Consider the following 17,887-nt stretch of genomic DNA (forward strand, 5'->3'; position numbering starts at 1 on the left):
TATGATTGCTACGGCTCTCAAACATCTGAAGTTTATGGTATGTGGCTCTTATGATAAGCAAGTTTGGCCACTCCTGGATTGAACCTTCTTGACTTTTCTCCCATATGGGACCTGTCAGATATCCAGTGATAATGAAGGATTAACAACATTTTTATTTTACTTTCAGTCCTGCCTTGAAAAAGATTTACTTACTAGAATTCCACCCATCACTGGGAATGGCTGCCCGCATTCGACAGACATTGGAATATGCCTACTGCGAGCTATGTCACACGCACAGGCCAAAGACTGCTGACGAGAGCATAGGCCTAGAGAAGCAAGTCCTTAACTTGGCAATAGAAAAATGGGCAGCCATGGAAACGACAGAGTCATCCTACAGCCTCCAGGTTCAGAGGGATGTAGGTATACCGAGGAGCAAAAGTGGGGTGATAAATGGGGTTGAAGAACAGACATGCTTTTACATGCAGAAAGCTAGAGATTAAAGAGAAAGTTTTTGCTATGTCGATACAAAGCATTGGTTGAATCAAATCTTGATTGAATATGTATTATGTATATTTTGTTTATTGTCTTTTTAATTCAATTACAAATACTATTATAGTTTTATTTCCAAAATGCCTGTTCTGCTACAGCAAATAAGAATTTTGGTTCATGTGGACATTGGACAATGTCCAATGTTATCAGACTGCAGTGTACAATTCTGGGCAAAGCACCTTAGAGAACATTCGTTATTCTCGAAAGGAATGTTCTGCAAATAACCACAATATTACCAGATTTCCAAGGAGATATACAAGTTAGTCTTCTATTTCCTGGAATATATAAGTTAAAGGGTAATTTGATTCAGATTTTTAAATTTTTACATTTTAAATATAAATGTAATTTTAAAATTTAGACATACAGCATAGTAACAGGATGCCGCACAGTTACACCCAATTAATTGGTGCATTTTTGAATAGTGGGAGGAAACCGGATCACCCAGTGGAAACCATGCAGACACAGGGAAAATGGACAAACTCCTTACAGATAGCACCAGATGCATTGGATTTTGAAAGGAATTTATAGAATATTTGATGAGAAGGCTTTCTTGACTTTTTTCACTGCTCCTCTCCTTCTCCAAAGGTGCTTGAAACAAGTGAATACAATGTTATTAGAACAGGACCATTCAGGAAAGGGTGGTCAATAGAAATGTTTTCCAACAAATAAATTTAAATATGAGACAAAGTTTTGTCGCTTCTTAGGATATCGAGCCAAGGTGGATAATGGAGTTTGAATCATTTGTTTTAAGCAGTTCCTTGGGATTGCTTTCATTTCAGTTCAGTGGGCAGTGGGCTTTGAGGTGTGGTAACTTGGTACTTGATGAGGCTGGTGGGTGTTAGGGATTAGTGTTTTGTCCTTTCCATTGGACTCTTTACACTAAGTTTTTGCATGCTTCGGATTAGAGGCACAGCTTCTCAAAAGCATCACAAATGCTACTTTTCCATCTTGATTGATCGTGAGCCGTGGATTCACACGAAACAGAGGAAATACTTCATGGAGATTTTAAGGTGTCTTGAAGCATTTCTTCTGCCTTAATATTATTTGCTGTAGCAGATCTTGGGAACAGAATCATGAGTGTGTTATTCGGCTGGTGAATAACATAGACAATCTATTGGAGCAAGCTGAATTTCATTATGAATATAATGCAGGGGATTTTGACATCGGAGAGGACATTGATGTTTGCTTATCCTACTAATGAATTTGGAGTAATTTGCAGACAGTTTGTCGGTGCTATCTCTCCAGTGCTTTGATGTGCCTACTGTAGGTAGTCCATGTCTAAACAGGTGTACAAGAGGATAGGAATTGCAGTTGATCATCATTACGTCAGAGGGTTAAAGGCTGTTCTAATGCACAAGAGGTCTGAGTATTAATAGAGTTGAAGTACAGATTTAGTGGCCCAACATGCTGAAGGAGTTGCATTACTTGCTTTCATTTGTGTGTTCTGCATGAAACTGAAATGCCAAAAGGAATGCAGATTTTAAAATACCTTGCTGATTTACTGCTGCTTTTAGGACATGTGTAAAACTTGCAACTGCAAATACAGTGAGTTTTTATTAGTGCCATAGGAAGAAAGTGACAGTCAGGAATAGATAATCAGATGTTAGCATAATCAAAGACATACATCATATTCTGACAAGGTAGTAGCAGTGTTTTATACACCTAAGAAGGTTTTGCTGCCTTGAGAAGTCTTCCAATTTTTTCAATATACGTTTAAAAGAAAGCAAGATTGGAACAAAATTTGCATAAAATAAAGTAATCAATTTCTGGTGTTTGAGGAATTTTACATGCAAATTATGCTCAACACAAGTTGAGCTTTTGTTTACTTGTTTGGCTTTTACAAGTTTTTAAAAAAAACCATGACTCAAAGAAAGTCCTGCTCTCTAAAGTGATCACCCCCAGAATTAATTGATCATGATGCTGGGATTTTGCTTATTGGTTTATATATATTTATTATCTATCTACATTATTCAATATTATTCTGCAGGTTTCTTTTTATTGATGGTTGCAGCATACGTTAAAAGCAGGAGCCTCAAAGTATGTATAGTAGGCTCCTATAACTTTAAGGTATTGGCTGCCAAAGCACAGAGGACAGCAGCTGAATTATGCAAGGAACCCATAAGGCATAAAGACAGGAGGCAGGTTGAAAAATATGGATAGTAAGACTAGAAGGGCAATCTTACTTAATTCTTGTGGCTTACAGCTCAAGTTCCAGACTTCCCAGTTTGGCCCCCACCAGGTTCTCAAGTACCTGTACTGCACTTACTCCTGCTCTCTTTGCTTCTTTCACTGAATTCTACAGACCACCCTTGCTTCCCCGCGAAGATGCTAACTGACACCCGTGCAGACTATATTCATGCTTGAAGTATGAAGGCTAATTAATGGTGCACAAAGGAAACTGCATGTTGGTCCATGAGATGTAGAGAGTAAACAGGTGGCTAGTAAGAAATTAAAAAGGCATGAGTGATGGAAGTATATGAGAAGTTTTTCTACAGTTCTATAGGACTTTGGTGAGACTGTGCCTGAAATAGTGTGTGGTTAAGATTCTGTGATTGTCTTTGGCTTACCAGAGTTTGGAAAAATGAGGTATGGTCTCATAAGATGGGCAAGATTCTGACCCTGAATGGCAATAGGCTGCTTCCTTCAGCTTGGAGAATCTGGAACCAATCTCAGGATAAGGATATGCTCCTTTAGGGCTAGGATAATAATCAACTTTGTCATTTAATGGCATAGACTCCTCCAACTTCAGAACCATCTGGATACTTTGTTATTAGATATGAGCAAGACAGAGTGATGGATTTTTGGATTCTGAGACAATTGAGAAATATGAGGTCAGTCAAAAAAGTAGATGAGAGACAAGACTTAAGATGGGAGATCCGTTCAGAGGGCTTATTCCTTCTCTCTGTGCTGTCTAATTGTTGCTAGGTTGGTTATAACAGGAATTTAATATGATTATGGAATGTCTTGTGGTTGAGGCCTGGAAATCTAGGAAAAGGAGTGTATTTCCATGAAACTGGTATGGAGTTAAATTCAATTCTGGATTTCAAATGCAATTGGCTTTCAAATTGATGATATTCAACATGACTTTGGCCTAATCCTGCAATGTCATTGTTCTTGTTGATCTCCAGTTGTTTTCAGGTGTGTTTATTGAAGATCCACTCTTTGTCAGAGATGTTGGACTTTCCTTCATAGAAGCTGCAGAAGAGGGTGAAAGTAGGCCAGAAGCAGAGAGACAAGCCTTTGTGCTGCGCACTTTCTGCAGACTTATGGAAATCATTACACTGCGTCATCGTTTAATGGAGACTGCCTCTGATGCTGCCCTGTTATCTCAGTGAGTGCCTCTGGTTTGTCCTCATTTTATGAGTGATTTTACAATCTCTTCTTTCTCATGACATTTCCTGTCTCAGCAGCCAACTTGCTTACAGGCATATATAAAACTAAATGTATGGCTGGCCCACTGAATTTCCCCCTCCTCCCCTTTTCCTTGTTTATTAAACACTACATGAGTGAGGTCACATGGTTCTACAAGTCCTAACTTATTATTTCGAGGTTTAAGAAAGAATTCAAAACGTACAGGTGGTGTAGGTTAATGGAGTGTAAATTGGGTGGCACGGACTCGTGGGGAAATGGCTCATGTGCTCTATATCTAAATTTTAAAAAAAATTAAATTAAAAAATTTATCTTCTATTTACTTAGCCATGTTTACAAAAATGCAATGCCAGAAACTAATTACTGAGCCATGTATTTTCCTTTCAACCTAGTACCTTTGATTATCAATTATCAACAGAACAGACGCTCTCTTGCTTGTTCTTTCCCTTGTTTTCAGATTACTTGACACAACAAAGAGATGATCCTGTTGCCAAAATTATTTCTGATTTTTGGGAACTGCTGCAATGTAACTTAAGCTCTGAAACCTGCAGAGAGAGCCATTTGCACATCATTGCTCAGTGAAATCTACTTTCAAACCAGGCTGCATCAAATACCCCACAGCTGAAGCGTTCCAGGGTTTTGTCATGGATGTAAAAGCATTGTTTTTTGTGGTTACTGTTTCCCATTCTAGAAACAGCCCATTGGCATTTTTCTCTGATCACGTAACATTGTTCAATTCCTGATAATGTTTACCTCTAAATCTATTTAGCCTCAACATTCTTATAAAAAGCTCCCTTGAAATTTGACTGCATCCATGTGCTCCCTATCTTTTTTTTTAATCATGGCTGCAGTTACACGTCTTGTTAGAATTTAATAAATTATGCTGCAGATTCCATTTTCTTAATGTCAATAGTTTCCTGACCATCCATTTCTATATCACTGCAGGTTATACAAGTCTACGGCTGTGCAAATGGGCTTTGACGAATTCCATCTCTATCTGCGGCCGGTGCAGCTTGAATTTGCATCCCACAAGGAGAAAGCTGATCAATCCCCTCCAGTTTTTATCACTACACTGCTGGAAGATGACAGCTGCATTGACAGGTAGCGGGCAGAATCAGGCTTTGAGTAATGAAGTTCCTCCTAATGTTTGACTTGAACATTTCACCTTCAAGTTCATTATTATCCAATGTACATATACAACCAGATGAAAGAGCATTTCTCTACACCACGATACATACACATATACATAGCCCATAATCACATACATACATTAAAAATATAAAATATGTATATATAAATATTTTGACTCTTAATCCATATCTTCTAGTTCTTGTCTCATCCAAACTCATTGGGAAAAAGCCTGCCTGCATTTATCCTGTGTATAACCTTCAGAATTTTCTATACCTATGTTAAATTTCCTTTCATTCTCTAAAACTATTCAAACTTTCTCTAAATTTTGTAAATTTTCCCTGCATCCTTTCAATTTTATTGATATTTTTCCTGTAGGTAGATGACCAAAACTCTCCAAATTTGGACTTGAACAACTTCACCAATACTTTGATTTATGAAGGCCAATGTGCTAAAAACTCTCTTTACTTACCTGTGACACCACTTTCAAGGAGTTATGTATCTGTATTCCCAGATCCCTCTGTTTTACCGCATTATGTATTGCCCTATCACTTACACTTGTCTGCATTAAATCCCATTTGTCATTTTGCATCCATTTTTTCAGCTGGTTCTGATCCTGCCATCTGTTATCTGCAAATGTGCTGATCCAGTTTGCCACGTTATTATTCAAATGGCTAATATAGATGATAAACAACAATGAACTAATCCCACTCATCAGAAGCCTCCATTCGGAGGCAATCTTGACCAACGTCCCATGTGGGGCTTTGTCAAAGGCCTTACTAAACTCTGTGTAGACTTCATCAATTTTCTTGGTAATCGTCTTGAAAAAGATTGATTAGGCATTACTTCAATTGTTAGAATGTGTTTTAATGCATTGCAGGATTAATGCCTAAACTTGGCATAGCTAGCTGTCAGATTTTTCTTCTGTTTTGTGTGTAAAACTTATTCTATCCACTGGAAATATTCATATTCAATGGAAAGTATCAAAGATAGACAAAGTAATTTCAAATGGTGAAGATCAACGAGAAAACAAAGTTGATGAAAAGTGAAGTTCCCCTGCCCACTACCTCGGATACTTCACCGAATCTGTTGATGTTAATTGTCCATCATTTCAGAAAGTCTACCCCGTTCAGTGGTATTGGAGGGAGTGCTGCTGCTGTACTGTTCCAAAGACTCAGATTCCAGCTTGACTTTGGTTGTTGTCTGTGTGGAGCTTGCATTTAATTGGGCATTCTGATTTCCTCCATCAAGCCATGTCTATGTTGTGGGTTAATTGGCTACTGTTAGATGCCATTAGAATAAGTGGGTGTTTGGAGTCAGTGAGCTTATGAAAAACGAGTAGGTTGCAGGAAAATTAGGAGTAGAGTTCTGAGAGTGCATTGAGGCTCGATGGGCTAAATGACCTTCTGTGTCAAATGAAAGCTTGGATTGGCATCAGATTACTTGGTAATATATTCTGGAGGCATCTATTTATTTACTTCTCTTAGTATCCAATGTATTTTTCACCATCTTCCGTTGTTTCTTTCCACAGCTATCAGTACTGAAATCCTTTTTTTAAAATCCAAGAAGAAAGTTTAGAGAGGATGTGATTCAATTCTTAACATTAATACGTGGACAATAGGGGCAGGAGCCTGCTCCACCATTTAATATAATCATGGCTGCTCATGCATCTTTAGTATCCCATTCCTGCTGTATTTTCATACCCTTACTCCCAATGGGGCCAAATCTGAATCTCTTTTGGCTATATTTAATGAATTAGCCTCGACAACTTTAGTGGTGGAGAGTTCCACAAGTTCTCAACTCTGAGTGAGAAGTGTCTTCTCAGCTCGCTCCTAAATGGCTTACCCCTTATCCTTGATCTGGACTTACTTAGCATTGGGAATATAATTTCTGCATCTAATGGTTCAAGTACAATCAGAATTTTATATGTCTCAGTGAGATTCCCTCTTTAAATTCTAATGAGTACAACAGTAGTCTATCCAGTTTTTCTTTGAGTGCCATCTCTGGAATCAGTCTGGTGAACCTTCACTGCACTCCGTCTATAGCAGGAATAACCTTCAGATTAGGAGACTTAAACTGTACACAGATTAGGAGGAAATCAGAATGCCCAAAGGAAATCCACACAATTAAATGCAAGCTCCACACAGACAACAGCCAAAGTCAAGCTGGAATCTGAGTCTTTGGAACATTACTTAAGGTAGGGCCTCCCAAAGGCCCCATACTAGTGGTTCTCAGCCTTTTTCTTTCCACTCATACACCACTTTAAGTAATCCCTATATCATTGGTGCTCTGTGATTAGTAAGGTTTGCTTAAGGTGGGAAGGGAAGGTTGAGATTCAATGGTCTATACCCAATTGTTACTGAAATATTTTGCTAGAGGAAAAATTGTCATTAGCCCATTTCTTTTGGAGTTATGAAACCATGCTCATAATGAGTCAATTAGGTGCAATTAAAACAGTGGTTTTCAAACCTTTACTTTCCACCCACATACCATCTTAAGCAATCTCTTACTAATCACAGAGCATCTGTGGCATGAGGAATACTTAAAAGTGGTTTGTGAGTGCAAAGAAAAAGGTTGAGAACCACTGATTTAAACAAAATGATTTAATAATTAAGTTGTTTTTTCTGTCCACAGATATAGTCCCTCAAGTTTGCCATTGGCAATTCAGGAAGTGGATGAAAACCATATAGGAAAATTCAGTTTTCGCACGAAGGAATCAGTTCTTCAGGTGAGTGCTATGTTTAATGCGGAATATTAGCTAAGTATAGAACTGATTTATATCTTTGTTTGGAGAGACAGGAGACTGTAGATGCCAGTCCTGATGAGAAATGGCAATAAATCATAGAACACTACAGCGCAGTACAGGCTCTTCGCCCCTCGATGTTGTGCCGACCCATATATTCCTTAAAAAAAAGTACTAAAAACCCCCTACCCCGTAACTCTCTATTTTTCTTCCGGCCATGTACCTTCTTTGGCTTGGCTTCACGGACGAAGATTTATGTCCACGTCTGCTGCAGGCTCGTTGGTGACTGACAAGTCCGATGCGGGACAGGCAGGCACGGTTGCAGCAGTTGCAAGGGAAAATTGGTTGGTTGGGGTTGGGTGTTGGGTTTTTCCTCCTTTGTCTTTTGTCAGTGAGGTGGGCTCTGCGGTCTTCTTCAAAGGAGGTTGCTGCCCGCCAAACTGTGAGGTGCCAAGATGCACGGTTGGAGGCGATATCAGCCCACTGGCGATGGTCAATGTGGCAGACACCAAGAGATTTCTTTAAGCAGTCCTTGTACCTCTTCTTTGGTGCACCTCTGTCTCGGTGGCCAGTGGAGAGCTCGCCATAGAACACGATCTTGGGAAGGCGATGATCCTCCATTCTGGAGATGTGACCCACCCAGCTTAGTTGGGTCTTCAGCAGCATGGATTCGATGCTTGCGGACTCTGCCAGCTCGAGTACTTCGATGTTGGTGATGAAGTCATTCCAATGAATGTTGAGGATGGAGCGGAGTCAGCACTGATGGAAGCGTTCTAGGAGCCGTAGCTGATGCCGGTAGAGGACCCATGATTCGGAGCCAAACAGGACCGTGGGTATGACACGCTGATCTTTGTGTGTTTCTTCAGATGGTTGTTTTTCCAGACTCTTTTGTGTAGTCTTCCAAAGGCACTATTTGCCTTGGCGAGTCTGTCGTCTATCTCTTTGTCGATCCTTGCATCAGATGAAATGGTGCAGCTGAGGTAAGTAAACTGGTTGACCGTTTTGAGTTCAGTTTGCCTGATGGAGATATGGGGGAGCTGGTGGTCATGGTGGGGAGCTGGCTGATGGAGGACCTCAGTTTTCTTCAGGCTGACTTCCAGGCCAAACATTTTGGCAGTTTCCGCAAAACAGGACGTCATGTGCTGGAGAGCTGGCTCTGAATGTGCAACTAAAGCAGCATCGTCTGCAAAGAGTAGTTCACGGACAAGTTGCTCTTGTGTCTTGGTGTGAGCTTGCGCGCCTCAGATTGAAGAGACTGCCATTCGTGCGGTACCGGATGTAAACACCGTCTTCATTGTTGAGGTATTTATTGGCTTGTTTCAGCATCATGCTAAAGAAGATAGCAAAGAGGGTTGGTGCAAGGACGCAGCCTTGCTTCACGCTGTTGTCAATGGAGAAGGGTTCGGAGAGCTCATTGCTGTATCTGACCCGACCTTGTTGGTTTTCGTGCACCTAAGAGTCTCATGTACCTAAGAGTCTCTTAAATGTCCCTAATGTTTCAGCCTCCACCACTATCCTGGCAAAGCATTCCAGGCACCCACAACTCTCTGCATTTTAAAAAAAATCTTATCCCTGATGTACTCATGTCCTCTGGTATTTGTTATTCCTGACCTGGGAAACAGGCACACACCCTTTCTATGGCTCTCATAATCTTGTAGATCTCCTCTCATCTATGTTCCAAAGAGAAGAGTTTTAGCTCTGTTAACCTTGCCTTTTAAGACTTATTTTCCAATCCAGGTAACATCCTGATAAATCTCCTCTGCAACCTTTCCATGCTTCCACATCCTTCCTATAATGAGTTGGCCAGAACTGAAAGCAATATTCTAAATGTGTGGTCTCACAAGAGACCAAACTTATTGTGTTCCCACAAATGTTGCTAAAGTTCTGAGTTTCTTCAGCAGATTGTTTTCTGCTCTTTGATTTACCAGTGGACTGTAAAAATGCAAGGTGCATGATCTGTTGAATTACAGTATCCAAATGAAGCCATTCAATTTATGTTTGGGAAAATAGTTGAGCGTAATCTTGCTTTGCAGCTCCTGGTCCATTGACTTACAGCCGATAGCAGATTGAATCATCGTTAAAATAATTTTTTTATATGTGATGAATAGTGTTACCTCTATTATTTCTTCAGCCAGTGAAGCTGATATTCTTCACCATGCCGGATAATAAAAATACAATTTTATTAGTTTCCTTCCACTCCTTTGAACAAATGCATTACATTTTTACCTCCTGGTTATTGTCCCTTGTTGTAATGAGACGTCAAAATTGATGTCCATCAATTACCTCAGAATTTTTGAAAAAATGCTTTTAAAAACCATGAGTGAATGAATAATATGTGCAATGGTGTGTTTATCTTATGAAATTGAGTTTAGACAAATTTATACTTTTTTTTCAACTAAAATTATATGAGGCAATGAAATTATAAAATAAAATCCATCATCTTACAGATAGAATAAATCTTGAATTTATTGTTCTTTTGTTAATTAACTTGAAGCTTTTACTAGAAAAGCTAAATGTTTTTGATGCATCATCAATTACTCAAAAGACTGTTGTTTAGAAACCAGTAGGCTTTTATTTACTTAAGAACAATGGCACATCCATATTATTCGACTGTCCTGCAATGAGGAGTGGGCTGAGGAACAACCATCTTTATACAGGAGCCTGTGGGGAGGGGCCACAGGTACAGTAGGTGTGTCCGACCAGACATTTATACACAACAGTGGGTTTACCACAGTTTTTAAGTCCCAAAAAGTTGTATTCCTAGACTGTTATAACTAAAGTTTCTTTTGTAAATTAGTTGATCCATTGTGCCATTTGAAATAATCCATTCACAATGTTAGAGACCGAAATCATGAGACCATAAGATGAAAGAGCAGAATTAGGCCATTTGATCTATTGCCTCTGCTCTGCCATTCGAATCATGGCGAATGTATTTTTCAGTGCCATTCTTCTGCCTTCTCCCCATATCCTTTGGCACCCTTACTAATCAAGATCATATCAACTTCCACTTTAAACAAACCCAATGACTTGACATCCATAGCCATCTCTGTCAGTGATTTCCAAAGATTCACCACCCTCTGGCTGAAGAAATTTCTCCTCATCTCTGTTCTAAAGAGATGTTATTTTATGCTGTGGCTATGTCTCCTGGTTCTAGATTCTTCCATTGCTGGAAATGTTTTCTCCATGTTCACTCTATCTAGCTCTTTCAATATTCATTAGGTTTTAATGAGATCCCTCCTTATCTTTCTCAACTCCATTGAGTACAGGCCCAGAGACATCAAATGGTTCTCGTATGTTAACTCTCTCAATCTCATAAAAACAAGGTCAGAAATTATAGTAATGGGCACTTTCCTTGTCGTCTAAGTAAAATAAATGGCAGTAATGGTTTTCTTAGGATATTTATCTTTATTTTTTTATGCCAAATCCATATGAATTGCAAAGAGGGTTTATGGTGTAAAGGGACATTTCCACCCTTAGATTTGACTGATTATCTCTGTTGTTGCATGTATTACAATGAGCCATAAAAATGAGATAGTTTGAATTTGGATATGTGGGCCCTATAGACTACTTTAAATTGTAGGAGAGTGTGGCAGGCATATAAAGATGAGATATTAACCATTTTGAAAATTATATTCCAAGTTTCTTCAGAAATTGAAAGCTGTTGGTCCTGTTCCCAGGCTTTTTAAATTTTATCTGAGGGAGCCTCTCTCATTCTCAACATCATATCATAAATATTAGATATTGAACTGTTACAGAAAGGTTGAAATTAAAAATTACATCAATTAAATTCTTCTCAGTCCTCTTAAGGACTGAACAGAGAGCAAGAAGTGGGAAATCCGTGAAATGCATATATTTTAATGCTAGGAACATTGTAAGGAAGGTGAATGAGCTGAGGGTATGAATTGACCCTTGGCAGTATGACGTGGTAGTGATTCGTGAAACATGGTTGCAGGAAGGGCATGATTGGCAGCTAACTATTCCTGGGTTTCATTGCTTTAGGTGTGATAGAATCGGAGGGGCAAGAGGGGGGTGGTGTTGCATTGCTTGTCAGAGAAAATATTTTAGCGGTGGTTAGGCAGGAAAGATTAGAGGGCTCATCCAGGGAGGCTATTTGGGTAGAATTGAGGAATGGGAAAGGGGTAGATACACTTATAGGGGTGTATTATAGACCATCTAATGGGGAACGAGAACTAGAGGAGCAAATTTGTAGGGAAATAGCAGATATTTGTAATAAGCACAGGTTTGTGATTTGGGAGATTTTAATTTTCCAAATATATATTGGGAAACCCATTCTGTGAAGGGGCTGGATAGATTGGAGTTTGTAAAATGTGTGCAGGATAGTTTTTTATAGCATTACATAGAGGTATCTTCTGTTGGGCAATGAGATAGGTCAGGTGGCAGAGGTATGTGTTGGGGAGCACTTGAGGTCCAGTGATCATAGTGCCATTAACTTCAATGTAATAATGGAAAGGCCAAGGGCTGAGGTTTTCGATTGGGGAAAAAAGCAAGATTTGAAGAGATATAAAAGGATTTACAAGGAGTGGATTGGGACGATTTGTTTTATGGGCAGGATGTAGCAAGGAATGGAGAACTTTTAAAGGTGAGATTTTGAGGGTACAAAATCTTTATGTTAGGTTAAAAGGCAGGGTCAAAAGTTTGAGAGAGCCATGGTTTTCAAGGGATATTGGAAACTTGGTTCGAGAAAAGAGGAAGACCTACAATAAATATAAGAAACAAGGAATAAAGGAGATGTTTGGAGAATACATTGAATATAAAAAGAATCTTAAGAAAGAAATTATAAAAGCGAAATGAAGGTAAGAGGTGGCTATAGCATGCAGGGTGAAAATAAATCTAAAGCGTTTCTACAAATATGTTAATAGCAAAAGGAACGTGAGGGATAAAATTGAACCCTTAGAGAATCAGAGCAGACAACTCTGTGTGGAGCCAAAAGAGATGGGGGAGATCTTAAACAATTTATTTTCTTCGGTATTCACTAAAGAGAAGGATATTCAATTATGGGTAAAGGAAGCAAAGAGGGTAATTATGGTGACTATAGTGATTAAGAAAGAGGAAGTACCAGAGCTTTTGAAGCATATAAAGGTGGATAAGTCTCCAGGTTCCAACGGGATTTTCCCCAGGTCCCCAGGACCTTGAGAGAAGTTAGTAAGGAAATACCAGAGGCTCTGACGGTGGTTTTTCCAAATGTCATTAGAGATGGGTGTAGTACCAGAGGATTGATGTATGGAACATGTGATTCCTTTTTTTAAAAATGGTTCGAAGAGCAAGTTTATCAATTATTGGCCGGTAAGTTTGATGTCTGTGGTAGGTAAATTAATGGAAAGCATTCTTAGAGATAGTATATATAAGTATCTGGAGAGACAGGGTCTGATCAGGAATACTCAACATGGATTTGTGCATGGAAGGTCATGTTTGACCAATCTTGTTGAATTTTTTGTAGAGGTGACTAGGAATATTGATTAGGATTGAGCAGTGGATGTTGTCTATATGGACTTCAGTAAGGCCTTCGATAAGGTTCCGCATGGAAGGTTAGTTAGGAAGGTTCAGCCATAATGCAGTCAAAACAAAAATACTATGAGTTGGGAGAGAGAGCTCACAAAGTCCTTTCTTTGCAGTTGACCGAACAGGCCTCAAGGTCGATCAATGCGGTACAAACTGGGAATGGCAGGATCTCCCATAAACAAAAAGAGATTAATGAGACCTTCATAGAATTCTAACCCTGCTACAACCACCTCTTCCAGAAGGTCATTCCACTCAGCCACCACTCTCTGAGTGAAGAAGCTTCCTCTTAAGTTTTGCCTCCTAACCCTTAACTTATGATCCCTCGTTCCAATCTCTCCTACCCCCAAGGGAATGAGCCTATTCACATCTACTCTTGTCTATTCCACTCATAATTTTATATACCTCTATCAGATCCCCCCCTCAACCTTCTTCACTCCAATGAATAAAGACCCAGTCTACTCAGTCTTTCTCCATATTCTAGATACTGCAATCCAGGCAACATTTTAGTAAATTTTCTCTGCACCCTCTCTACTTTATAGATATCCTTCCTATAATTTGGAAACCAGATCTGGACATAATATTCAAAACTTGGCCTCACCAATGCCTTGAACAGTCTCGACATCACCTCCCAGCTCTTATATTCTATGCTATGATTTATAAAGGCCACCATACCAAAAGCCTTCTTCACCACCCTATCTACATGAGAATCCACTTTCAAAGAATGATGAACCGTTATTCTAAGATCTCTCTGTTTCCCTGCATTCTTCAATACCCTCCCCTTCACTGCATATGTCCTATTTTGATTATTCTTCCCAGAATATCTACATTATCTTCATTAAACTCCTTCTGCCACCTTTCAGCCCACTCTTCTAAGCAGGCTAAATCCTTCTGCAGTCCCCAAAAACCATCCTCAACTCCTCATATTTTTGTATCGTTTGCATATTTACTCACCCAATTTACTATTCCATCATACAAATCATTAATGTAAATGATGAACAAAAAGTGTCCCTGAGGCACACCGCTAGTCACTGGCCTCCATCCTGACAGACAGTTGTCCACCATGACTCTCTGGTGCCCATCTTCTAGCCACCGTTGAATCCATCTGACTATCTCAACATTAACCCCTAGTGCCTGAACCTTGCCCACCAACTTTCCATGTGGAACCTTATCGAAAGTCTTACTGAAATACAAATAGACCACAACTACTTCTCTACCTTCATCAACCTTTCTTGTCACTTCCTCAAAAAATTCAACAAGATTTGTCAAACATGACCTTCCCCTCACAAACCCATGTTGGGTGTCCCTGATGAATCCCTGCCCCCCCCTAGATACTTATACATATTATCTCTAAGAATACTTTCCATTAGTTTACCCACCACTGATGTCAAACTTACTAGCAGATAATTACTGAGCCTACACCTGGAGCCCTTTTTAAACAGAGGAACCACATTTGCAACATGTGAATCCTGCGGCACCACACCTTCCTCCAGTGACTGTTGAAAAATCACTCTCAAAGCCTCTGCTATTTCCTCCCTGACTTCCCTCAAGGTCCTGGGGAAAATCCCGTCGGACCTGGAGACTTATCCACCTTTATATATCTCAGAAGTTCCAACACCCCCTCTTTCCTAATACCTATGTTTTCCAAAATTACCCCTTTTGCTTCACTTATCCTACACAATTCCATATCCTTTTCCCTAGTGAAAACCGATGAGAAGAATTCATTCAATATCTCCCCCATCTCATTTGGCTCCTCACACATTCATCCGCTCCGATTCTCTGAAGGGCCAATTCTATCCTTCACTCTTCTTTTGCTATTCACATATTTGTAAAAACCCTTTGGATTTACATTCACCCTATTCGCTATAGCCACCTCATACCTTCTTTTCGCATTCCTAATTTCCTTCTTAAGCTTCTTCCTACAATCTATGTATCTTTCAAGCATCTCGTCCATACCTTGCTTCCTGTATTTAATGTAGGCCTCCCTTTTATAAAGAATTTGGAATTTATTGGAAACCCATACCCTCCCGGAATCTTTTTTGACAGCAATCATTATGAAAATCCTTAAAAAAGACAAAGATCTGCTAACGCCATCTTCTTATGTACCCATTTCATTGTTAAATAGATTGACAAAACATCTGGTGAAACTAATAAATAAAGACCAAGTGGGTTTTGTGCAAAAAAGAGAGGCAGTGGATAATATTGGTGGACTGTTGAGTATAATTCATCTGGCGCAAACTGGAAAGGAGAGAGGTTTAGCTGCGGCTCTGGATATGGAAAAGGCATTTGACAGATTAGAGTGGGACTTCTTATTCAAAGTGCTAGAAAAGCTGGGGTTAGGGCCAACTTCTATAAATTAGACAAGGGTGCTTTCCCACTGACAAGATCAAGTAGAGAAAGGTGCCCATTATCTCAAGCCCTGTTTGTACTAGCCATAGAGCCACTAACCAAAGCCACATGCCAGGATCCAGGCATCAAAGGTTTTAGAGCAGGCTGGGAAGAACAAAAAATCAACTTATTTTCCAATGACGTCCTGATAAATCTGACAGACCAAGCAAACTTGTCCATGCTGCTCTCACTCTGGAGGACCATGAGGAGATCTCTGGCGATATGGTCAATTGGAACAAGAGCAAAATTATGCCACTTACTAAGGCGGATTACAATCAATGCCAAGAAAACATTTATTTTAAAGTGGCCACAAAACAGGATTAAATATCTAGGGTCAGAATGGACAATAACATGAATAATTTATATAAACTAAATTATACCCTCTTGCTTGGGAGAATTGAGGAGGACTTTATATAAATGGATGGGTAGGGTCAACTGTGTTAAAATGAATGTGTTGCTGAGACTTCAGTTGCCCTGAGGATTCCTCCAAAATCTGCTCTCATGAATAAGAACATTTCTATGGAATGGAAAGATAGCCAGGGTCTCTATGGAAAAGTTTACCTGGGATTACAGTCTGGGCAGATTACAAATGCCAGACTTCAAGAAGTACTATTGGGCAGCCCAGTTGAGATACATTGCCTCACACTTTGAAGGGAGAGGAGTACCATCCTGGGTACAAATTGACTTGCATGTGGTGGGCAAGAAGGTAGCAGAAGACATTATATATAAATGGAATGCTAAATTATTATCTGGGAAAACAGGCAGCCCTATACTAAAACAAGTTAATTTCATTTGGAATAAAATTAACCAATATCTAGGAATCAAAGTGGGGCTGTCCACAAAAACATCCTTGACTCTAAATAGATTAGTACTATTGAGGGTAGATAAAGATCCTGGACACCTGGTGTTGTAATGGCATCAGAATCATAGAGGACTGTTATGATCAGGGGCAACTAATGCCATTTGAACAACTTGGGCTTACGTATGATTTATCAAATAAGGTATTCCATTGCTATCTTCAGATAAGATCTTTCCTGCAGGACAAGTTGGGATCAACTATGGCCCTACCAACGTGCAGTGATATCGAGGTCATGATTCGAAGGGGGAACACACGGAGGTTTATCTCAGTAATGTATCTCTTGCTCCAAGCAGAAGGACCTAAACCAGGCCTTCCTAAATCAAGGCAAAGTTGGGAGTCAGACCTAGGAATGACTGCAATCATTAATGTGTGGTGCTGGCTGGTACAATACAAATTTCTACACCAGCTGTGCCTGATGCTACACATATAAACCAGAATTGTCAGAGCAATGCTTTAGATGTGGCATTGAGACAGGAACTTTGTGCACGCAACCTGGTCATATACCAAGGTGAGACCCTTCTGGGTGGAACTAGGCCAAGTCTTAGAAAAAATTCATAGGTAAAGAATTCCCACAGGACCCAGAGTTGTTCCTGTTGGGAAACATGATAGACATAAGACTTAAAATGAATCAAATTTCAAATCTAATTCGTAATGATGGCATTGGCAGTGGCCAGGAAGTGCATGGTGGTTACCTGGAAATCTGATTCCTGCCTGAGTATTACTCGCTGGAATTCTGATATGCAAAGCTGTGTTCCCCTGGACAAAATTACTTACAACTTAAGAAAAAAGTATAACAATTTTTTTGAAAATTTGGCAACCATACTTAAATTCCACAGGAGCACGATTAAAATGTGGACCATCAAGCCTTGTCACCTTACCGTCCCCGTCTATCCTTCATTGGTTGGGGGAGAGGTGCAGCGGTGGTTGTTCAATCCCATTCCAATTAGGAAAAGTCAAGAGAAGAAAACAGCCTGATCACTGACCGCCGTGTCGTGACAAATCCATAAAACCCTGATATATGTCCTATACCTTTATTGTGAGTGTCTTGAATGTTGTGTGTTACTGTGGTTAGTTAGGTAATGTGTTAAATGTGGGGGTTAGGGAAGGAGGGAGATGAAAAGAGCTTGAACTCTGCAGAAAACTTTATAAAATGGATCATTTTAAATTGTAGTCAATGCTGATACTGTTAACATTGACACTAATAATGTTGATAACTGTTTGAGTTTAAGTTTGGAAAATCATAAATAAAATATTGAAAAAAAAATTTTGTAACAAAATTAGATTTCAAAGGGACCTATATTGGACAGTCTTCACGGTTAATATAGTATAACCAAAACATAAGGTTTCATATATTG

The 17,887-nt window shown here is 39.5% G+C and overlaps 1 protein-coding gene across 3 annotated transcripts in view; it reads left to right on the forward strand.

The window, feature by feature from the left end:
• Positions 1-171: 171 nt before the first annotated feature.
• The window catches only part of LOC138737079 (coiled-coil domain-containing protein 162), a 145,701-nt gene continuing 127,985 nt past the window's right edge, over positions 172-17,887 (forward strand). For all 3 annotated transcript variants that reach the window (XR_011340757.1, XM_069887548.1, XM_069887549.1), the window contains exons 1-4: positions 172-395; positions 3,657-3,859; positions 4,843-4,998; positions 7,660-7,753. Coding sequence is in view for 2 of the 3 variants with exons in the window: in XM_069887548.1 (XP_069743649.1) it covers positions 216-395; positions 3,657-3,859; positions 4,843-4,998; positions 7,660-7,753 (633 nt within the window). In the remaining variant the exon portion in view is untranslated. The remainder of the gene's footprint in view (positions 396-3,656; positions 3,860-4,842; positions 4,999-7,659; positions 7,754-17,887) is intronic.

This window comes from Narcine bancroftii, chromosome 6 (assembly GCF_036971445.1).
Source record: "Narcine bancroftii isolate sNarBan1 chromosome 6, sNarBan1.hap1, whole genome shotgun sequence".
NCBI classification, from domain to species: domain Eukaryota; kingdom Metazoa; phylum Chordata; class Chondrichthyes; order Torpediniformes; family Narcinidae; genus Narcine; species Narcine bancroftii.